This window comes from Haliotis asinina, chromosome 3 (assembly GCF_037392515.1).
Source record: "Haliotis asinina isolate JCU_RB_2024 chromosome 3, JCU_Hal_asi_v2, whole genome shotgun sequence".
NCBI lineage: Eukaryota > Metazoa > Mollusca > Gastropoda > Lepetellida > Haliotidae > Haliotis > Haliotis asinina.
In genome coordinates, this window is record NC_090282.1 from 11,478,357 (window position 1) to 11,502,550 (window position 24,194).

The window sequence follows — 24,194 nt, forward strand, 5'->3', positions numbered from 1 at the left end:
ACCACCACCCACAGTTAGTAGACAGACATCAGGTACACCACCACCCTCAGTTAGTAGAGAGACATCAGGTACACAACCACCCACAGTTAGTAGACAGACATCAGGTACACCACCACCTACAATTACTGGACAGACATCAGGTACACCACCACCCTCACTTAGCAGACAGACATCAGGTACACCACCATCCACAGTTAGTGGACAGACATCAGGTACACCACCACTCTCAGTTAGTAGACAGACATCGGGTACACCACCACCTACAATTACTGGACAGACATCAGGTACACCAACACCCTCACTTAGCAGACAGACATCGGGTACACCACCACCCACAGTTAGTGGACAGACATCAGGTACACCACCACCTACAATTAGTGGAGGTACATCAGGTACACCACCTTCCTCAGGTAGTAGACAGACATCAGGTACACCTCCACCCTCAGTTAGTAGGGAGACATCAGGTCCACCGTCACTCTCAGTTAGTAGACAGACGTCGGGTACACCACCACCTACAAATAGTGGACAGACATCAGGTACACCACCACCCACACTTAGTAGACAGACATCAGGTACACCACCACCCTCACTTACCAGACAGACATCAGGTACACCACCACCCACAGTTAGTGGACAGACATCAGGCACACCACCACCTACAATTAGTGGAGGTACATCAGGTACACCTCCTTCCTCAGGTAGTAGACAGACGTCGGGTACACCACCTCCCACAATTAGTGGACAGACATCGGGTACACCACCACCCACAGTTACTAGACAGACATCGGGTACACCACCACCCTCAGTTACTAGACAAACATCGGGTACACCACCATCCACGGTTAGTAGACAGACATCAGGTACACCACCACCCTCACTTACTAGACAGACGTCGGGTACACCGACACCTACAATTAGTGGACAGACATCAGGTACACCACCACCCTCAGTTACTAGACAAACATCGGGTACACCACCATCCACAGTTAGTAGACAGACATCGGGTACACCACCACCCTCACTTAGTAGACGGACGTCGGGTACACCACCACCCACAATTAGTGGACAGACATCAGGTACACCACCCACAGTTAGTGGACAGACATCGGGTACACCCACACCCGCACTTAGTAGACAGACGTCGGGTACACCACCACCCTCACTTAGTAGACAGACATCGGGTACTCCACCCCCCACAATTAGTGGACAGACATCAGGTACACCACCACCCACACTTAGTGGAGGTACATCAGGTACACCACCACCTACAGTTACTGGAGGTACATCAGGTACACCACCACCCACAGTTAGTAGACAGACATCAGGTACACCACCTTCCTCAGGTAGTAGACAGACATCAGGTACACCACCACCCACACTTAGTGAACAGACATCAGGTACACCACTACCAACAATTCGTGGACAGACATCGGGTACACGGCCACCCACAGTTAGTGGAGGTACATCAGGTACACCAGCACCTACAGTTACTGGAGGTACATCAGGTACACCACCACCCACAGTTAGTAGACAGACATCAGGCACACCACCACCTACAATTAGTGGAGGTACATCAGGTACACCACCTTCCTCAGGTAGTAGACAGACATCAGGTACACCACCACCCACACTTAGTGGACAGACATCAGGTACACCACTACCAACAATTGGTGGACAGACATCGGGTACACGACCACCCACAGTTAGTGCAGGTACATCAGATGCACCACCACCTACACTTAGTGGACAGACATCGGGTACAACACCACCCACAGCTACTGTTGGTACATCAGGTACACCACCACCTACAATTAGTGGACAGACGTCAGGTACAGCACCACCCACAGTTAGTGGACGTACATCGGGTACACCACCACCCACAGTTAGTGGAGGTACATCGGGTACACCACCACCTACAATTAGTGGACAGACATCAGGTACACGACCACCCACAGTTAGTGCAGGTACATCAGATGCACCACCACCTACACTTAGTGGACAGACATCGGGTACAACACCACCCACAGCTACTGTTGGTACATCAGGTACACCACCACCTACAATTAATGGACAGACGTCAGGTACAGCACCACCCACAGTTAGTGGACGTACATCGGGTACACCACCACCCACAGTTAGTGGAGGTACATCAGGTACACCACCATCTACAATTAGTGGACAAACATCTAGTACAGCAGCACCCTCAATTAGTGGAGGTACATCAGGTACACCCCCACCCACAATAAGTGGACAAACATCTGTTACACGACCCACAGTTAGTGGACGTACATCGGGTACACCACCACCTACAGTTACTGGAGGTACATCGGATACAACCCCACCTACAGTTAGTGGACAGTCATCACCGGGTACACCACCACCCACAGTTAGTGGAGGTACATCAGGCACACCACCACCCAGGGTTAGTGGAGAGGCATCGGGTACACCACCATCTACAGTTAGTGGGAGTACATCGGGTACTCCACTACCCTCAGTTAGTGGAGAGACGCCGGGTACTTCACCACCCACAGTTAGTGGAGGTACATCGGGTACACCACCACCTACAATTAGTGGACAGACATCAGGTACACGACCACCCACAATTAGTGCAGGTACATCAGATGCACCACCACCTACAATTAGTGGACAGACATCGGGTACAACACCACCCACAGCTACTGTTGGTACATCAGGTACACCACCACCTACAATTAGTGGACAGACGTCAGGTACAGCACCACCCACAGTTAGTGGACGTACATCGGGTACACCACCACCCACAGTTAGTGGAGGTACATCAGGTACACCACCATCTACAATTAGTGGACAAACATCTAGTACAGCAGCACCCTCAATTAGTGGAGGTACATCAGGTACACCCCCACCCACAATAAGTGGACAAACATCTGTTACACGACCCACAGTTAGTGGACGTACATCGGGTACACCACCACCTACAGTTACTGGAGGTACATCGGATACAACCCCACCTACAGTTAGTGGACAGTCATCACCGGGTACACCACCACCCACAGTTAGTGGAGGTACATCAGGCACACCACCACCCAGGGTTAGTGGAGAGGCATCGGGTACACCACCATCTACAGTTAGTGGGAGTACATCGGGTACTCCACTACCCTCAGTTAGTGGAGAGACGCCGGGTACTTCACTACCCACAGTCAGTGGACAGACATCGGGTACATCACCATCTACAGTTAATGGACAAACACCTGGTACATCACCACCCACAGTTAATATACAGACATCGGGTACATCGCCACCTACATTTAGTGAACTGACATCGGGTACATCACCACTTACAGTTAGTGGACAAACATCGGATACATCACAACCTACAGTTAGTGGACAGACATCGGATACATCACAACCTACAGTTAGTGGACAGACATCGGGTACATCACCACCTACCATTAGTGGACAAACATCGGGTACTCCCCTACCTACAGTTAGTGCACAGACATCGGGTACATCGCCACCCACAGTTAGTGGACAGACATCGGGTACATCACCACCTACCATTAGTGGACAAACATCGGGTTCATCACCACCTACATTTAGTGGACAAACATCGGGTACATCACCACCTACATTTAGTGGACAGACATCGGGTACTCCCCTACCTACAATTAGTGCACAGACATCGGGTACCTCACCACCCACAGTTAGTGGACAGACATCGGGTTCATCACCGCCTACAGTTATTGGGCAAACGTCAGTTACATCAACTGCGACAGGTGATGGACAAAGCTCGGGTACACCACCATCCACTGTTAGTGGGGGAACATCAGGTACAACACCACCTACAGTTAGTGGAGGAACATCGGGTACACCATCATCCACTGTTGGTGGAGGAACATCGGATACACCACCATCCACTGTTAGTGAGGGGACATCGGTTACATCACCGACCACAGTTACTGGAGATACATCGGGTACATCACCCTCCACACTTAATGTAGGAACGTAAGCTGCATGACGATCTACAATTAGTGAAGGTACAACAGCTACAGCTACTGAAGGGACACCAGGTACACCGCCTTCAACAACATTGGCTTCTGCAACAACGGGATCGATGCACCAGAGACATCTCTGGTCTCTGGCATCACTACCTGGGACAAGAGCGTAGGACTCAAATGTGGAATAGGAAATTGAATATAATGTAAAATGTCCTTGTCATTTGCGGAGGTGGCTCTGCATGATTTCAGTCTGGTATTGTTTATCTTTACCAAATAGTATGAGGGAATTAGAAACTCACCTTATGACAACCATATTTTATCTTCATAAGAGGGGGTTTGTTCTGCTTAAATATCAGTAAATCATATAAATGTTACGTGTCACTATGCTCTTATGAACAGATGTTCTAAGTGGTACCATGCCATACCTTCCACTACGTTTATATAAGAAATCTGCGATAAAATTGTAATTCTGTTTCGGCATTCTGGTGATTAATTTGTCGAATCACAGTCATTTCAATTTGTAAAAACATATCAAGCGTAATAAAATTTATTTTCTGACTGACGTTCATGTTTTTGCGTTGTTGTCATTTTGTGTGTATCTGTGTGTGTGTGTGTGTGTGTGTGTGTGTGTGTGTGTGTGTGTGTGTGTGTGTGTGTGTGTGTGTGTGTGTGTGTGTGTGTGTGTGTGTGTGTGTGTGTGTGTGTGTGCTTTTTTTTGTTTGGGTTTTTTCGGGGTTTTTTTGTTTTTATGTTTATTTATTTTTTTTGGGTGTGTGTGTGTCTTTTTCTGTTTTGTTTTGTTTTTGTTTTCTTTTGTTTGTTTGAGGGGTTTATTTTGTTTGTCTTTGTTTTGTTTTTGTCTCATAAGCACGTAACACCTTCAGACATCTGATATATCCATCTCACTGACAACACATCAGCACTAGGTTTGGAGGGAACTCTTTACTCTGCTCTTTACTGGTGCGTCAGTCTTTGCAAAATCAGTTAGGCCGGGGAATACAATTTCTCCCCTTAAAAATCTAAACATGTGAAGGCCTCGATGAATATGTCAGCGAATATCAGTGGTGGACCATGCTCTTTACCAGTAGCGTCGGATGATTAGGTCATCGAGTGCTGGTGGTGGGGAACTTCTTTACAAATAACGTTAGATGATTAGGTCATTTAATGGCGGTGGAGGACCATATTCTTTACTAGTAGTGCCGGATGATTATCTCATCTAACAGTAGTGATGGGGAACGTCTTTACCAGTAGTAATGCATTATTAGATCATTTAATGGTGGTGATGGACGATGTTCTTTACCGGTAATGTTGGATGATTACGTCATCTAATCGGATGGTGCTGGACCATGTTCTTTATCAGTAGTGTTGGATGATTTGGCCGTCTAATGGCGGTGGTGGATCATGTGTCTTACCAGTAATGCTGTACAATGATGTCCAGAAGCCATTTCAAAATGTGGACTTTAAAACAGCATCAAAAACTAAAATGCCATTTAAAGGGGGCCCTCCAAAACAGACAAGACTTACTGAAGGACCTCATTTATCATACTCGTGCAGTCAATAAACTTTAAGCCGAATAGAACCTGGAAAGGGACTATCCACTGCATCTACTGTGCTATATGCCCTTGAGTCAAAAGTAACTTACGACGACAGAATCATGTGTCTTTCATCTAAACGAATGTTAACAAATGTGCACTCATGTACATGTGATGTCTTATCATCCTCAGTTACACCCAGTCGATAATTGGTGGCTATAAATTGTTTTTAGGGATGTTTTCTTAGTCTGGAACATTTTTCACAAATATACATCTGTTTACTTCACAGAAAACTGTCCGGCGGGTGATGATCCAGATATAGCATGCCAAACCTTCTTCTGTGTCAACCAAACCCTGGCCGACCAGCTCTGCTGTGCCACCTGTAAACCTTTAGTCACTGATAGCACAGGTTCAAGCATAACAGCAGCATCCGTCACTGCATCTACAGTCACATCAGTGGGGACATCAGGAAGTAGTGCTACCACGACGACAGGAGGCACATCAGGAACTAGCGCTACCATGACAACAGGAGGCACATCTGGAAGCAGTGCTACCATGACGACAGCAGGCACATCAGGAACTAGCGTTACCATGACAACAGGAGGCACATCTGGAAGCAGTGCTACACTGACGACAGCAGGCACATCTGGAAGCAGTGCTACCACGACGACAGGAGGCACATCAGGAACTAGCGCTACCATGACAACAGGAGGCACATCTGGAAGCAGTGCTACCATGACGACAGCAGGCACATCAGGAACTAGCGTTACCATGACAACAGGAGGCACATCTGGAAGCAGTGCTACACTGACGACAGCAGGCACATCTGGAAGCAGTGCTACACTGACGACAGCAGGCACATCAGGAACTAGCGCTACCATGACAACAGGGGGCACATCAGGAAGCAGTGCTACACTGACGACAGGACGCACATCTGGAAGCAGTGCTACACTGACGACAGCAGGCACATCTGGAAGCAGTGCTACACTGACGACAGGAGGCACATCAGGAACTAGCGCTACCATGACAACAGGAGGCACATTTGGAAGCAGTGCTACCATGACAACAGGGGGCACATCTGAAAGCAGTGCTACACTGACGACAGCAGGCACATCAGGAACTAGCGCTACCATGACAGCAGGGGGCACATCTGGAAGCAGTGCTACACTGATGACAGCAGGCACATCTGGAAGCAGTGCTACACTGACAACAGGAGGCACATCAGCAACAGGCGCTACCGTGACAACAGGGGGCACATCTGGAAGCAGTGTCACGCTGACAACAGGAGGCACATCTGGAAGCAGTGCTACCATGACAACTGGAGGCACATCAGGAAGCACTGTCACCATGACGACAGGAGGCACATCAGGAACGAGCGCTACCGTGACAACTGGAGGCACATCAGGAAGCAGTGCTACCGTGACAACTGGAGGCACATCAGGAAGCAGTGCTACCATGACAACAGGGGGCACATCAGGAAGCAGTGCTACACTGACAACAGGGGGCACATCAGGAACTAGCGCTACCATGACAACACCAGGCACATCTGGAAGCAGTGCTACACTGACAACAGGAGGCACATCTGGAAGCAGTGCTACCATGACAACTGGAGGTACGTCTGGAAGCAGTGTTACACTGACAACAGGGGGCACATCTGGAAGCAGTGCTACAATGACAACAGGAGGTACATCTGGAAGCAGTGCTACCACGACAACAGGGGGCACATCAGGAAGCAGTGCAACAATGACAACAGGAGGTACATCTGGAAGCAGTGCTACCATAACACCAGGCACATCTGGAAGCAGTGCTACAATAACAACAGGGGGCACATCAGGGAGCAGTGCAACAATGACAACAGGAGGTACATCTGGAAGCAGTGCTACCATGACAACAGAAGGTACATCTGGAAGCAGTGCTACAATAGCAACAGGAGGCACATCAGGAAGCAGTGCAACAATGACAACAGGAGGCACATCTGGAAGCAGTGCTACCATGACAACAGGGGGCACATCTGGAAGCAGTGCTACCATGACAACAGGGGGCACATCAGGAAGCAGTGCAACAATGACAACAGGAGGCACATCAGGAAGCAGTGCAACAATGACAACAGAAGGTACATCTGGAAGCAGTGCTACCATAACACCAGGCACATCTGGAAGCAGTGCTACAATAACAACAGGGGGCACATCAGGAAGCAGTGCAACAATGACAACAGGAGGCACATCAGGAAGCAGTGCAACAATGACAACAGGAGGTACATCTGGAAGCAGTGCTACCATGACAACAGGGGGCACATCAGGAAGCAGTGCTACCATGACAACAGGAGGCACATCAGGAAGCAGTGCAACAATGACAACAGGAGGCACATCAGGAAGCAGTGCAACAATGACAACAGGAGGTGCATCTGGAAGCAGTGCTACCATGACAACAGGGGGCACATCTGGAAGCAGTGCAACAATGACAACAGGAGGCACATCAGGAAGCAGTGCAACAATGACAACAGGAGGTACATCTGGAAGCAGTGCTACCATGACAACAGGGGGCACATCTGGAAGCAGTGCCACAATGACTACGGCATCCCTATTCCCAACTACCACAAACCCAGGAAGTTAGTGGATCAACAGCATCTGCTTCCGTTCAGGATCGACGGGACGATCTTCGACTGGTGCAACCCCACCTAGGACAGCATCCATATTTTCAACACTAACATAGATTACTCTAACAATACCGATTTTATTTTTGCATAAACGATCACATATACACATTAATTGGTCAAACATCTCATGAATTCATATGAGAGAAAAGAACCATGAGGCGGGGTATTGCCATTACTAAGGGTTAACGTCCACCTGCAGATTTATCTTTATAGTGTTCTACTTTTGATGATAATGCTTAATTATCCACAACATAATGTGCTATTTTAGTGATGAAGTGTTTTCTTTTTCCTTCTTTCTATGTTGCATTTTGTTTTGATTTTGATTTTTTAACGTGTTGAATTTGAATGGTAATGGAGTTATGGAGTTTTCATACTATTGATGCTATATTTAAATTTATTTGTCATCTTACAGCTGTTGAATGTAATAATATGGATTATTGTCAAAGGTCGGATGGGTACCAGGTTCGATTCCCCATATCGGTGAAATGTGTGAAGCTCATTCCCGGTGTCCCCCGCTGTACTGTTTGCTGGAATATCACTCACTTTCAAATGACTGACATGTTGTTTTATTGCAAATCGAATGATAATAAAAGTAGACCCTCAAAGTCTATATCTATATATCTTTGTCATACCCACAAAGAAATATATCCAAGTGATTCCCGAAGAAAAACATTGTCTTTGTCGTGATTTACCTTTTACGTGGTGTAATTCGTAAATGATCTAAAGATGGAATGCAAACTAGTGATGAATAGCATGAGCAAAGAATCAATCTGTGGGTCATGTTGATAAACACTCACCCAGAGTATACCCAGAAACAACCCGATCATCATGCAATTGCCAGCGGGTAGCACATTCGTCAAAGTGCTTCACGGTTCTGAGTACTGTTCTGAGTACTGTCTTATAGTGGAGTATATGTGTGTCCACGGATGAAAAGTAACCTATACAAGCGGCATGAGTCCGGCAAGAACGTCTACACAAAAACGCGCGCGCACATACATACATACACGGATCAACTTCATGATAGGGCAGATATCCCAGGGTGTGTATGAGTGAAACGTTAGACATACTGTTCACGACATGAACACAGTCGGAATAGTTTGGTTACACTTGCTTACCAGCTGTGATTCCATCAACATTTCAGATGACTCAACCGGAAAGGTTGAACTATTATATGTTGTATGGGCTGCCAACTGATTCAGTCATGGGTGATAGACCTATCGATCACCGCTCTTAACGCAAACACGTTCTTTATTGTTATTTCTACAAGTCGACTGAAAGCCGATTTTGACCCTCAACTAAACTCTCATGACACAAATGGCGGACGATAGCAAGGACGATAAGGCTGCATGAAGGGTATGTGATCAAAGCAAGTCCTCTCATAGGTCGATGCTTGCTATCGTCCGCCATTTGTGTCAAGATCGTTTAGTTGAGGGTCAAAATCGACTTTCAGTCGACAGCTATGCTTGTCGTAAGAGGCGTCTATCGGTCATGGTTTTGGATTTGGGTGACACATGTTGTCGCAACCCATTTGTGATGCTCATGCTGCTGATCACTGGGCCTCCATATTGTTGGAATATTGCTGACGTAAAACTAAACTCACCCTCTCACTTTTGCTTACTTGTCCATACCAGCTGTACTCATAGAGTACTTTGTCCAAACATACCGCAGGTTACAATTGTTGCGTCCATGTGTTGTTGAGGAGGGTGGTGACCCATCAAGGTCCGGGGTAGAATAGGCCTTCAGCAACCCATTCTTGCCATAAAAGGTGACTATGCTTGTCGTAAGAAGATACTAACAGGATCGGGTGCCCATTTATCCCAATAAATTGAGTACACCTGCAGAACGCAGTCTCACTTTTATAGACATTTTGAAAATCCTACAGTTAAAGTGCCTAAACTTGAAAGTTTGAAAATGTATGTAAAGAGTTTTGAGAAAGAAATGCATGATAAATTGTTCTTTTATCCGTCCGTACGCCCATCCGTGCGTCCACCATACTTTGTCCGAAGCACATATCCTAAACTATCTGTGATAGTTTAACCAAACATTATACACATGTCAAGTATGATCCCTTGGTGTGCCTTCAGGGGGTTAAACACAAATATGAATTATATTTGTTGGGGTTTCCATGGAAACATCACCTTGATGATGTCATCTCGTGCGGAGCCGATCTCCCAAATTTTAGCTTTTTCAAACATGTTTTCAGTGATCACCTTGATCCCTAGATGTGATTTTCTGGGTGTTACACCGGGGTGTGCTTTATATATAGGGAGGATGGTCAATGAGTTCAAAGCCACAATCGCGGATTGTTGACATGGCCACCACCGATTTGTGAACAGGCGCATTGTCTTGGTGGAAGAGGACACCTTTAGCGATCATCCCTCATCGTTTGGCTTTGATTGCTTCTCGCAACTGGTTCAGTAGATCAGCATAGTATCTGCCGTTGATAGTTTGACCTTTTTCAAGATAATCAAAGAGCAGAATACCCCTAGAATCCCAAAAGACTGATGCCATCACCTTTCCAGCTGAAGGAACAGACTTGGCTTTCTTTGGAGCTGGTGAATCAGGATGCTTCCACTGTTTTGACTGTAGTTGTGTTTCTGGTTGAAAGTTATGTATCCAGGTCTCATCCATGGTTACAAATCGTGCCACAAAGTCATTGGGATCTGCTTCAAAACGACGCAAATTGTCAAGGGACGTCTGGAACCTGACACGTTTCTGTTCTGCTGTCAAGAGCTTTGGCACCCATCTGGCAGAAACTTTAGTCATTCCTAATTCGTTGGTGATAATATGCTCAACCCTCTCATGAGAGATGCCCACTACACTAGCAATATGTCGAGTAGTCAATCGTCGATCATCCATCAACATATCGAGCACTCGCGTGATGTTTTCTGGAGTGGTTGCTGTTGAAGGCCTTCCTGAGCGTTGGTTATCATCAAGGCTTTGTCTGCCACGCTTAAATTCTGCAGCCCACTTCTTTACTGTGGAAAATGAAGGAGCTTTATCCCCATGTCAGCATGTATCTGTGTTGGGGACATCCCTTTCTTTTGCAAGTACTTGGTGACTGCCCTGTATTCAGTTTTGTCCATTTCTGATGATTTCAGAGGGTAGGTTTACCAAAAGAGCTGTAGTTGAGATAAAACTATTAGTACGTTTGTAGTTCTTGTGTCTATGATTCACTAAATGATTGTCCTCATTGGTGACAAACACCTGTCTCTACCTGGTGGGGAAAAACCACTCAGGCTGAAAACTTTTCAGCCAACCCTCGTATTTTGTCTGTAAGCATAAACCATTACATAAAGCACAAGATGTTGACATTACATAACAGTTCAAAACCAGCCATTAATATTAAAAGCAGATAATAATGATAAATGAACTGACACGCGTCTCTTGTCATCCCATCATAGTCTTACCTAGCGATTTCGTTTTCGCTATTTTTTTTAAAAGATAAGTTTTATTATTTTTTGCGTTGTCTTTACTGGCGTGTCTAACAGGAATTTCGTTTTTCGTTTTTCATCACATTTTGGGCGATGGGTACCCCTTCTTCACAGCCGATTTCAAGAAAACGCTGAACTTCACAGAAGTCTGCCATAGTCCAAACACCTGATGTTATTCTACAATAGATACACCATTTCAAGTAGTCCCTCTGAGTGGTACCGATCAACCCCATTTCAGCGGGAACATGCACTATACATCCATTACCTTTAGTTACACAGAGAATATTCATTTTGTCCAAATTAATGTCTACTACTTAAACTATATGCATAAGTGTACTGCAGACTATATGCATAATTGTACAGCAAGCCGGTGCAGAAAAACGAAAGATCAGAAAGGCATTCAACTTAAAAGATACAAACAACCCAGAACAAGATTGGCTGAAATTCGTGTCAAGGTTGTTACCAGCTCAGAGTACGGTCTGTGCCTGGAGGAGAAGTTTGAATGACCGAACGTTAATAATGTAAGTTCATTTATTGCATTTCGGCACTGTCTTTGCTTGGCTATTGTGGCCAGTAACTTCAAGCAGTATCACACTATACGCATTTGGTGTTTGGTTGACTATTGTGGGTAAAGGCGAGTTCTAACATTTCGTATTAAGTGGATTAATCTGCATATCAACATGGCATTCGATAGTATGGCTATACCTACAGTATGTTATGGGCGCGAAACATGTTGTAAAACAATGGAAACGGTTTGTAAGCGTTCATATAACTAAATATGAGTGCGGTCGACTAATGGTCGAGGGTTGTAAGTAAGTAATGATGTAAGTTAATCATGCTTCCTAGGGCTAGACTCGCAAATTAGTGACATTTAATGCTAACACAATTGGCTTAAACCGATTGTACTGTGTGTCGTTCGCATGAAAGATAAAATAATATAAGTAATGATAATAATGCTATTTTTTTAACCTAGAATCCAACTCGATGTTGTTCTCTGATGCTACACTATTACCAGAACGGAATTGTACTTCCAAGCTGCGATTAAGCGCGACCGCACAGGTTCAGACATCTACTTCTCAGGTACCCCTTTTAAACAACTGGGTGGACTGAGTGCAAAACACTGTATGAGACCAACGTCACACATTTTTCGTATCTCAACCGGGATTCGAACCCGGGTCTTTTGCTAACCACTACACCACTGTGCTCCATGTCTGTGGAAGGTGTGTTCCATGTCACCATTTGCTTGACAACGACAATAGTATCTATGTCAAAACGTCGCATTAAATAAAAGAAGTTGTATATCCATAAATCATAGTCCTCATTCTTCATCTACTCGACTTCGAGAATGCCTATCAAAATATGTAGGTACATTCCGTGGATGTACTCTAACAGGGTTGTCATAGCAAACACCCATTAACTATTGTAATTGGTCACTGTTTCGGTTTTCCTGCTTTCACTCCTCGTTTGGTTGGCTTACATTCTGATATACTAAGTTGCCTGACAAGATGGAAAACTTCTGATTGTAAGTACATGGGGAGTCTTTTGTTTTTAATCAGTGGGTTCTATAACAGGCGTAAATGTCCTACGTGACCGCGGCTATAGGGGTGTCAAGGTGATTTGTGTCCGTTGTCATCCACTGGGCCTTGTAGGGTAAGTGGGCCTTGTAGGGTAAGATGACTGGGACGGTCTGGGTACTGACAGGGTAGGGGATCACAAATGTTTCACACAAATTCAAAAATCTGTCATCACTTCACCATTGTACATGCAATAAGGTCAGACCTTTCAGAAATGGATCCGCATATGGTTATTAACAAAAACATCTATTTTCAAGGTTGTACATGCAGGACAGCAGAGTGAAAACACAGTTTTAGGTTTGTGTTTGTTTGTGCACCTGAATGGTATTAGGTACTTTAATACAGTATGGAAGACGCCTGTTAATAACACGAAGTTGATATAATGTTGAAAAGGTCTCGACAGATAATGTCAATAGCATAAACAACAAAAGGCCCAGGACTTTTGGGAATCACTAATGAACTGTCTGACAATAGATTTCCACTTCGGCGCTTAATACCTATTTCACATTTAAACCGATTCATAATTCATCGATGCTTTTTACGTCAGTCCTTGGATTCTCTGGCCAGTCGTTTTAAAATACAAACAATGATAAAATTAGAAACAATAATAGAATTAGAAAGCATGCATTTTCAAATCGAGGTATAGAGAGAAAGTACGAGTTTGGACACATATTGAATATTGCGTGTCTTGATGTCTAGTTACAAAACATGTTATCGTTGGGTGGTCCTCATTGATGACAGATAACAGTATCGGGTTTCTGTGAACCTCAGAACTCACTAACTACACTGAATCATTTTCTTACGCCACCTTTAGCAGTATTTCAGCAATATCACGGCGATGAACGCCAGTAATGAGAAGAAGGAATTGAAGTAGTAAGACGTTGTCATGGAAACTTTGTAATGATTATGGAGTCGTGGACAGCTGAATATTGTGCCGAGCGACCACCATGCAATATTATGGTTTATGGAAAAAACCATGTCAGTCAGGGCTTGGCTCTTTTCAGAAATAAAGGTTTCAAGGCGAAAATCGATGATGCATTGCTCACACTGAGAGAAGATGGCACAATACTCATGTTGAAGAGGAAATGATGGAAAGCGGGGCACCGTGGGCCTGTTGAGAACAAAAAAACAAACAACCATCAGGGCTGTACGAGTTTCGATTCTGGAGGCTTGCAGCACCGTTCCGGCTGCTGGTGGTGGGTGCTTTTCTTGCTGTTGTAGTCTTGTTGGGCGAAATCGTCTTCTGGAAACTCCGGCTTTTTGGGAATGCGCTCATGATTTGGGTGGCGTTTCAGAGACACCACATTCCTTTGCATTTCACTTCACTTTGAGTTGCGATCTAAATAAAATCTTAAGAACTAGTTGCGTTGACTGTTGACAGTGTCAAAATGTTATCGGAGATATTCACATTTAAATATGTGTACACCCTATATATACATTTAACGTGAGCTTCACGATTCAAGTCTGGCGGTTAGCATCGCATTGTCTCATGAAATATGTCATGAGACAAACATTTATGTTCAGGTAGAAGGTGACTACATGTTTGCTTCTAACCTAATTAATATTTTTCCTCTTTGTGAAATATGTTCAATTCGGTGGTGTAGATTACGGCGGGTGATGTTTGTGACTGGCCATGAAGTTTAAAGTGATAGAAGATGCTTAAGAAAGTGACATGTGTCAAACAAGTCAGTGAGTCTGACCACCCAATCTCGTTAGTCGCCCAATACGACAAGCATAGTTTGTGGCAAGCATGGGTTGTTCAAGACCTATAATTTACCGCGAATACCGGAACCCTGAGACTGTGGGTCTGCATACCCGAAATGACCCAATAAAGTTTCTCTAGTCGTGCCAGAATGACGGTGTGTTTGAAGCAGATGTTTTGGATAACGTTATCAATCGTTTGTCTGAACCCTACCTGTTTTCACTTGTTTCGCCAAAGCTTTAAGCACCTAAGGCTTCATCGGGCGTCCCTACCTGATCATGTTGATACAGTTCCTGTGAGTGTGTTGACGCTTTATTTAGGCTTCCTATATATCACTGAGGAACACTTTCCTTAGTCAGCTTCTCACATAATTGTACCGATGTTTGATTGTATCTGTTATGGATCGACCAGAATATATTGTGACAAAAATCACTGTCCTGGTTCCCATTTAGAACAAGCAAGGGCACCAACAATGGCAAGTCCTTTCTCTCCTCAAAGAAGGGCAATTACACGCCTATTGGCTGAACACGTCTACCTACCAAATTGCTGAATTAAACACATCGCATTTAATGTGGACATAAACTATCCATATTACGGTTTTAAAATGTAATGGTATTTTTCAAATACTGCTTTACAAGTCGAATCGTAACTTTAAGTACAATAGGCAGGTGACGGATGTAAATACGACAGACACAACTACTAACATTCGATCTAACTGCAGCCCACAAATACATGTTCCACAACATGACCTCATTTGGAAGGCGTGATCATTACCGTATTATAATGGAAGTGATATTTCCACAACCCTGTGTGGGTCCTATCTAATGACTCAGTGTATGTATGTCAAGTACAGCGACAAAGGGGACGACCAGCTGATATTTGGAAGGACGTGAATGTACGTGAGGGGGTAACAAAAACAATTGTCAATCTAAAACATACGCTTTTTTGGATATTCTGCCAAATTATATATCCAATTTCAAAAATGTCTTTCTGATTGGACTTCAACAGGTTATGGACTAAAATGTTGAAGGGTTGACCAGGTTTGACGGCTAGAGCTCACATTTTCTGCCACGTGTTTGATATGATTGCAGGAAAAGTATTATATGCTTGAGTGATTCCATCCGGGAATTTTAGATGGTTTATTCGGAAAGGTCAAACGATTATGTAGTATCAGCTGATGGTAACACATAACAACATTAATTTACATCAGCCCGGGACATGATTGGCTGAAATATGTGGAGCTATCGAGCTATGTTGATTCATGTCAAGAGTGTTCCTTACCACTGAGAGCGGTCAGTGCGCGGAGGAGAAATTTGAAGAACAGAAAGATATAGGGGTAAGTTTATTTATTGTTTATATAAGGTTATGAAACATATATTGAAGTGGGACACGTGTAATTCTACTGTCTGAGACGCGGGTTCTCTCTAAATTACCTGGTCCCTTACTCCCATCATTCACGTTCAGACGTCATTCATGTTAAGGGTACCAAATAGTGAGTAATATTACTGTAATATCAATACTTGCTTGGAAGTTTTGTTTGTTTGGGGTTTTTTTTTGTTTATTTGTTTGTTTGTTTGTTTGTTTAATGCCTCGTTCAGCAATATTCCAGCCTCAGTCTCTAAATAATCGAGTCTTGACCAAACAATACAGTCAGCACAATCTTTGAACAGCTACCTATATAACTGCGATAACAATGTATGCGAGCCTGACCACCCGATCCTTCTAGTTGCCTCTTACGACAAGCATGGGTTCGTGAAGACCAAATCTATCCCGGATTCTCATGGATATCATGAAGGTTGCCTTCACCAATATTGCACTTCCAGTGTGGGTGTCAAAGGACAACTGTAAATTCAGTTCATGTCGAGGGCTGTCAGTTATAAAATGTGTCAATAGCATCTCCTAGGGCTAGACTTCCACCTCAGTGCATTTTAAAGGATCAATGCTATATTGAAAGATATCTTGTGATGGCTCTATGACAAGACGCATCCAACTTCTTGGATTTGGGCAGTTATATGATAGAGTGGGCAGACGTATTAAGGTCACAATAGGTATAGGACATGCAGGAACCGTCACAGCAGGGGAAGTCAGTTGTATGAGCAAGCAGGTAAACAAATGGACACAGACCATGGGAGTTTTTGATGAGCTCATGGTAAGCTGGAGGTGTGTGACAGCATTGATGAAGGTTGACTGATGGTTTAGTCTTCATCATTACATACATATGCGTCCACCTTAAACTTAAACTTTTCTACAGAGAAATTAATGAACAGGTTTCGAGCAATAACATTTTAAGCATCATTTGACAGAATACGATTTACCTCAGACAATGTCTACAGTTTCTTTGTTTTTATAGCCATATGGCATTGTCATCTGTCGACTTTCCGGTACACAGATATGTTCCAACCACGCAGTCCGTGTGAGAAGAGGCTACTAAATAGATCGGATGTTTCTGTTTTGTCGATCGATGCTTATAATGCAAATACTGTCTGGCTTAAGCACCAATAGAATTAGAGATCATGAATTTGACTTTAATTCACAAAGCATGCTATAGCTGGATCGCTAGTCCTGATGGTGAATAAAATGTTGATAAAAAGGGTCGGGTTTCCGTGTTCCTCAGATGTTTATAAGTTGAGAGATTCTGTGTTCCACCTCAAACTCAAATAATACATAGAAAGCACACTCGGGACTAAGGTTTTGCCAGGTGAATTAACAATTCCATTTCCGATCTAAATTGTTTCACATTTATTCTTTTTCAGTATAAGTCGACAACCCACAATGTCAGCCCCAACCTACACCGTCACCTCGATACTAGTAAGTTACTGGAAGTGTCTTTTGATAATGGACAAGTTGAAACCTCATTGCAACATGATTAAACTTAAGTGGTCTTGTATACTCTTCCAAAAGATAGGGGAACCAGAGCTTTGAAGAAAGAACTTTGTAGAAAGAAAACTCATTGAAGAAGGTTACAATGACATTCAGCTTGTGTATCATCATATTATCACAACACGCAAACACAATGCATGGGAAGTAGGTTCACAACGTGAGAGCCTTCTACACGTGCATGGGGAGTCATTATGAATCTTGAAGTTTTTCAGGCAGGTCCATAAGTCACTGTAGACAGTTTTTCCCATAATTGTCTTACATCTGTGCATGGTCAGGGTATTAGGTCAAATCACACACTACTGACGGAAAATTGCAAACCTGAAATTTTCAAGTCATATTCCAGGCACCTAACAAGGGGGATAACTGAATGAACAGCTTTGCTTTGAATGAAATCCATGTGGTGATGCATTCTCAAAACATCAATTATTATTGTATCAATATTGATTCAATCCCATATGTCTCCCAAATTCGACAATCGTACATTGAAAGTACGATTTCCCTACTTTGTTTGAAGAGTATGATAAGATTTTCATCATCACCCCTTTAAAAGTTGTTAACTTTTTAAAACTGACATCATTTTACCGTAATATGAACTGCCAATCCATGTTTAATGCTCGCTAAAATGCGATCGATGATGTATTTGGCAAGTGTGTCAGAGTTTTAACCTAACGTTTGAGGTGTTTCGGACGCTGGTCTCAGCAAAGTCAGTTGCCAGATGTATTCTTTGTTTTGCCCGGTTGTTTTGCTACCATGGTCTTCACCGTACTTTTAAAATGCTTGAATTGATGGTTACGGAATTCAGCTGGGGATGTTGTTTGAACATGTTTGCAACGGTTGCCACCGGTAAGACAGGATACGCTCAAGGTAGTCTAGTGGGTAAAGCGTTCACTCGTCACATTGAGTTTTATTCCCACGTGTTAACAGTAAAGTCGGAATCCTACAATTATCTCTGATTTTACCAAGGATTCTGGTATTTTGTCTCTGTTATGAAGTATATGAAAGGATCTAGAAAATATTGAGATTAATTTGTCCTCGTGTATAGGAAATAACGACCTAACGTTTCGCAGGACGTGTCTGACAGCCGGCAGAATACATATAGTGACAAGGAGAGACCCTGTTTTGTGGGTCCTCTGATTTATCAGTATTCCGTACAGGCGAGAGTTGTGCAAAAACGTAGTAGAGACGTACCCTTAACGATGAGAATTTTCTGGTTTCACACATTGTACCCTTCTGGAGGATCGAACCCGGGTGTTCGGCGTGAAGACTGTAATCACGCAACTACTCCACCATCCAAAACTAAAATACTGTTCACACCAGCTGCCCTTTACATTAAATGTTTCATGCATTTCAGTAACATCCCCTACAGAATAAATAAGTTGCGTATACCTAAAGGGAATTATTCATTCCTCGTCTCCTCAACGTCTAGAATGCCAATCAAAGAAGGAATCAATTTTTACAGCTGTAAAGAATTATTGCTCGAATACTAGGTTGGCAATGTTTATAATTCTGTGATGTGTCGTCACGTTTGTGTTCATGGGATTGGCTGTTGAGTTAACCACTCTGAAAAGAGACCATTCAGCCCCAATCAGTGATAGATCAGAGATGTTGTTCAAAACAGCGTTTAAACAACTCAGTGACCAACTCAGTGATGGAATCATTGGTTCAGGATGATTAAGATTCTATGCGATATCACCAACGAACGAAACCCATCATCACTCACATGCAACTCGTGACATGAACAATAGGAGTAAAACACGTATTCAACCATCTATCTTCGTATCATAGCAACGTGTCTATATATTCCAGTCCGATCCCTACGTCATGAAGAAAGATGGCGAGGGCTATAAAGGATTCCTCGTTGATCTACTCGACAAAGTCGCCGAGTTGGTGGGCTTCAAATACAACATCCGGCTCTCTAAGGACGGCAAATACGGATCTTACAGCAATGGACAGTGGAGTGGCATGATCGGGGAGGTGGTACGAAGGGTATGTATACTAAACGTTTCTTCCTGTATTTTGTCTGGAATACACGCTTTGGGCAGATTGTTTTGTCTTTGTGTGCCGATTTCATATTTATATAATTTCACTAATAACATGCTTTAATACACTCAGCCAAACACATTGAAAATTTGCAATACCTAAAACGAATATCAAAAACAATTTTAAGATAATTTCTCTGGAAACAAATAACCAATGCACCATCGACCTAATGTGACCATCAGTAATTCTAGTTTCTAACAGCTATAAACGTTCACCAGTATACTCTCACGTTTACAAAATGTATCTGGCAACAAAGTCATCTGGTTAAAATAGTCAAGAATTAAGATATTTTACGGTTCCTTAACCAGGAGGCAAGCATAGGTCTAGGAGACGTCACCGTTACCAGAGAAAGAGAACGAGTTGTGGACTTCTCAAAGCCATACCTAACTCAGACGCTACGTCTTCTGGTGAAAACGCCTAGACGATATGAACCTGGACTTGACTTTATGCTGCAACCATTCTCGACGGAAATTTGGTTGTCTATTCTGTTGGCGCTTCTCGTCGTGGCAATCCTGTTCATCATCATCGGTCGATTCAATCCATTTGAATGGAGACAAGTGGCATCGGATAAAGATCCCAGAGGGGCGAGACACAGTTTTGGTCTGAGAGAGAGTTTCATGTTTGTGTTCAGCACTATCACACTGCAAGGTAAAAACGTGAATCAGTTCAACAAATGCATATCACATTCCAAACGTTTCTCTTACAATCCATATTCCAATTTGGATTGGTTAAACAAAATATATTCCACAATAATCTGATCACTGGTAGGGGAGCACGTAGTATATACACACACACACACACACACACACACACACACACACACACACACACACACACACACATACATACTACATACATACTATATATATATATGTGTGTGTGTGTGTGTGTGTGTGTGTGTGTGTGTGTGTGTATGATATTAACTGGACGGTATACGTGCTGCTAGTTATAGCAATGTTTGTAATCTCTTTGTTTCTAGTTTTACGGTGAATAATTTGCCATGACAAAAGCTGTAAGAAAGCCCCTCAGAACCAGCAAAATATAACACTGAGAAATCTGAAATTTTCAATAATTTGTATTCAGCAAACAAGACCAACATACAAAAATTCACAAGAGAGGTTTCATGTACAATGTAACTGAGTCAAATCTAAAGTAATGGGTCACAAATATAATGTCAACTCACCGAAGTCTTTGTGTGAGAATGAGAAACATTTTACCGAATGTAACACGGCGAGCGGACATGCAGCGGTTATGAAGGTCGAGCGTTGAGGGAGAGGCTGGCAGGTATATGTACTCCAGTTAATCTGTGTGTGTGAGTCCCGTCTCAACACACCAACCAGCCTTTATGTACACAGTCACCGATTCGTGAATATTCGAGCACATACGAGCATCGCAATCAACGTAGAATTTTCTCGACCAGCCTCCATGAAGTCAAGAGTTAATCAAAACACATATTCAAAGGTGGAGTGGGAGGGGAGGGACTCTACAGAGCTACCTTAAAGCCTGCTGACAAAGTATGGAAATTACTAAACATTTATGATGCGAAATGTGACCCACAGTAATTATTACTTAATTAATAATACAATTTCCAGAAAATACACACTCATAACACTAGACGTTTATGATGTGTTGCAGGTTATCGAGAAACTCCCCGGTCTCTGGCAGGGCGGGTGTTGGCTGTGTCCTGGTTCATTTTCATCTTCTTAACCATGGTGGCCTACATCGGATCAACTGTGTCCTTCATGTCGGCCGAAGTAGGGATGCCATCACTGCCTTTTGAAGATCTTGAGGACATTGTTGATGGTAGTGAAATTCAAATTGGAATGGTGCGCTACGGGAGTTCTTTTCAAACTTTCAAGACGAGTAAAGTAGACATCTACCATAGTGTGGCTGACTACGTTGAGATGCGGAACTCGTTTGTAAACAGTACTGCAGAGGGAATTGAAAGAGTAAGACGTAGTCATGGACACTTTGTAATGATTATGGAGTCATTGAGAGCTGAGTATATTACTGAGCGACAGTGCGATGTTATGATGTATGGCAAAGGTCATTTCAGTCAGGCACTGGGTCTTTTCACAAATAAAGGGTCCGGTCTCAAGGAAACAATCGATGATGCTTTGATCACATTGAGAGAAGATGGCACAATACACATGCTGCAGGAGAGATGGTGGAAAGCGGGGCGCTGTGTTCCTCCAGATGTCCAGAAAAGACAGGATTCAACTTTCGGGGCCACACAAGTTACGCTTCGGAGAGTTGCTGCACCGTTCTTACTGCTGCTGGTGGGTGCCATTCTGGCTGTTGTAGTCATGTTGGGTGAAATCGTCTTCAAGAAACTCAGACAGTAGGATTTTTTCAAGGGTTTTTATAATGCATATATGCATTGAATGCATGTGTACCTCGTTACATTTCTCTTCACTCTGTGTAGCCATCTCAAGTTCAGTTGTGCTGACAGTTGACACAGTCTGTATGTTATCTTAGACTTATTCATATTTGGAAACTTGTACACCCCATTTACTTTGACTGACGTGTGTTTCACGATTCCAGCATTGACTCTATGATGTAGTGTTCAGTTAGAAGGTGGCGGCATGTTTTTCTAACTTCATTTACATCGTTAAACTTTGAGTTAGATTTACAGTTTAGTTGTGTACACTTGTAGCCAGGTAGCCAGTTTGTCTAAAACGCCGGAAGTCGCATTACAGAATACCGTAACCCTGTGACTGTGGGCCAGCATTCCAGAACTGGCCCAGATAAAATTTCGTTAGTCGTGCCGGGATGATACTGGGTTGAAACCTAACATTATGGAAGATGCATTGTTCAAATGGAGAGAAGATGGCACACTGTACAAGCTGCAGAAAATCTGGTGGGAGAGTGGCTCTGCTTTCCTCGAGATATTTCAAAAGGACCAAACATCTTAGCTTTACAAGTTACGTATCGGATATTTGCAGCACCGTTCCTCTCCTGTTGGTGGGTGACATTCTGGCTGTTGTAGTCTGGATGGGCGAGATCGTCTTCAAGAAACTCAGACAGTGGAGCTTCTGCCGCCATACCCTTCCAAAAATCACAACGTGACCGCCTTTACAGTTCATTTCATTTTATGTAGCCGTTCTAACTACCAGTGTGATGTTTGGTTTGAATCTAATGTTAGATCCTCTCATCCTTGGTTTGGCGGAACTATAGACGTTTTCAATTGTGGGAAGCATCTAAGGCTTCCATGTTATCGGGTTGTCCACCCTGAAGATACTGATAAAGTTCCTACCGGTACGTTGTCCCCTTATTTAGACGTCTTATGTATCGCTGACAAACAGTTTTGGTACACAGGTGTATACTGAACCCAATTCGGGTTCAATTATTGTATTGGTGTTTTGTTTGAAATGTTCGAGATGGAGCAGAATATATAATGACAATAATCACAGTCCTGGTTTTCATTTTAAGCAAGCGCGGACACCAACAATGATCAGTTCTCACTCTCCTTAACACGCGTGTTGCTTGAACAAGTTCATACATCAAACTGCTGAAATGAAATCACAAAATGGTATGACTGACCCTCTTACGCATTTCACCAAATGACCTTTACAATCTGACTGTAACATATCAAACTGCTGAATTGTATGCACCACAGTCAGAATGTGGACACAAACTATGCATTATATCGTAACATTATTTGTGAGATACTGCTTTTCCAGCACTGTGTTTCCAGTGATTATAGTAACAATAGTAACTGCAACAGTAGGTTAGTCTGTCACAAACACTCTGGAATAAGCATCTCCAAGAAAGCCCATGCAAGTCTAGATCTCCAGTTTCAGGAGAAAGTATCAGGGATCCTTTTCATTTTATATTTTATATTTTATATTTTATATTTTATATTTTATATTTTATATTTTATATTTTATATTTTATATTTTATATTATGAATTGTATTTTATTCTGTAAAATATGTTCATTCAGATACTAGTTGTTAGTCTGCAGGCAGGTGACAGATGTAAAGGTCTAGAGGCAGGTGACAAATGTAAACTCAGACACGAGTTAACCTTTCAGTCAAGTTAAACAGGCCACAAATAAGTGTTCCACAACGTGACCTTAGTTGGAAGTCGTGATCATTACAACACTGTAATGGGGTTGGTATTTGAGTAGCGTTCTGGGAGTCCTATCACATGACCACGTGAATGTATGTCCGGTACAGCGCCACAGGGAACGACAAGCTGATATCTGGAAGCATGAGTGGGTGACGAAAACAATTGTCAAACAACAAATGCTGTCCACTAGCAAAATTCTGAACACATTCATCCCAAACCACACAGATATCCAATCCGAAAAAAAAGTCTTTTATAATAGAATATATATTCAGAAAATAGCAGTTTGAATCTGTTTAAGATACATACAGATCGGCCTTCTCAATGTT

The 24,194-nt window shown here is 43.2% G+C and overlaps 3 protein-coding genes across 3 annotated transcripts; 2 read left to right on the top strand and 1 right to left on the bottom strand.

The window, feature by feature from the left end:
* Positions 1-5,787: 5,787 nt before the first annotated feature.
* On the bottom strand, positions 5,788-6,858 carry LOC137277390 (calphotin-like). Its single transcript, XM_067809096.1, has one exon. It carries the CDS (start codon positions 6,856-6,858, stop codon positions 5,788-5,790), a length of 1,071 nt encoding a protein of 356 aa, XP_067665197.1.
* Positions 6,857-8,122, top strand: LOC137277391 (uncharacterized). Its single transcript, XM_067809097.1, has one exon. It carries the CDS (start codon positions 6,857-6,859, stop codon positions 8,120-8,122), a length of 1,266 nt encoding a protein of 421 aa, XP_067665198.1.
* An 8,009-nt stretch (positions 8,123-16,131) lies between these two features.
* On the top strand, positions 16,132-23,202 carry LOC137279220 (glutamate receptor 4-like). The gene is made up of 5 exons (XM_067811720.1): positions 16,132-16,211; positions 17,629-17,683; positions 19,562-19,741; positions 20,104-20,443; positions 21,431-23,202. The coding sequence occupies exons 2-5, from the start codon at positions 17,648-17,650 to the stop codon at positions 22,138-22,140; spliced, it is 1,266 nt and encodes a 421-aa protein (XP_067667821.1). The 5' UTR covers positions 16,132-16,211; positions 17,629-17,647; the 3' UTR covers positions 22,141-23,202.
* The last annotated feature ends 992 nt before the right edge of the window (positions 23,203-24,194 follow it).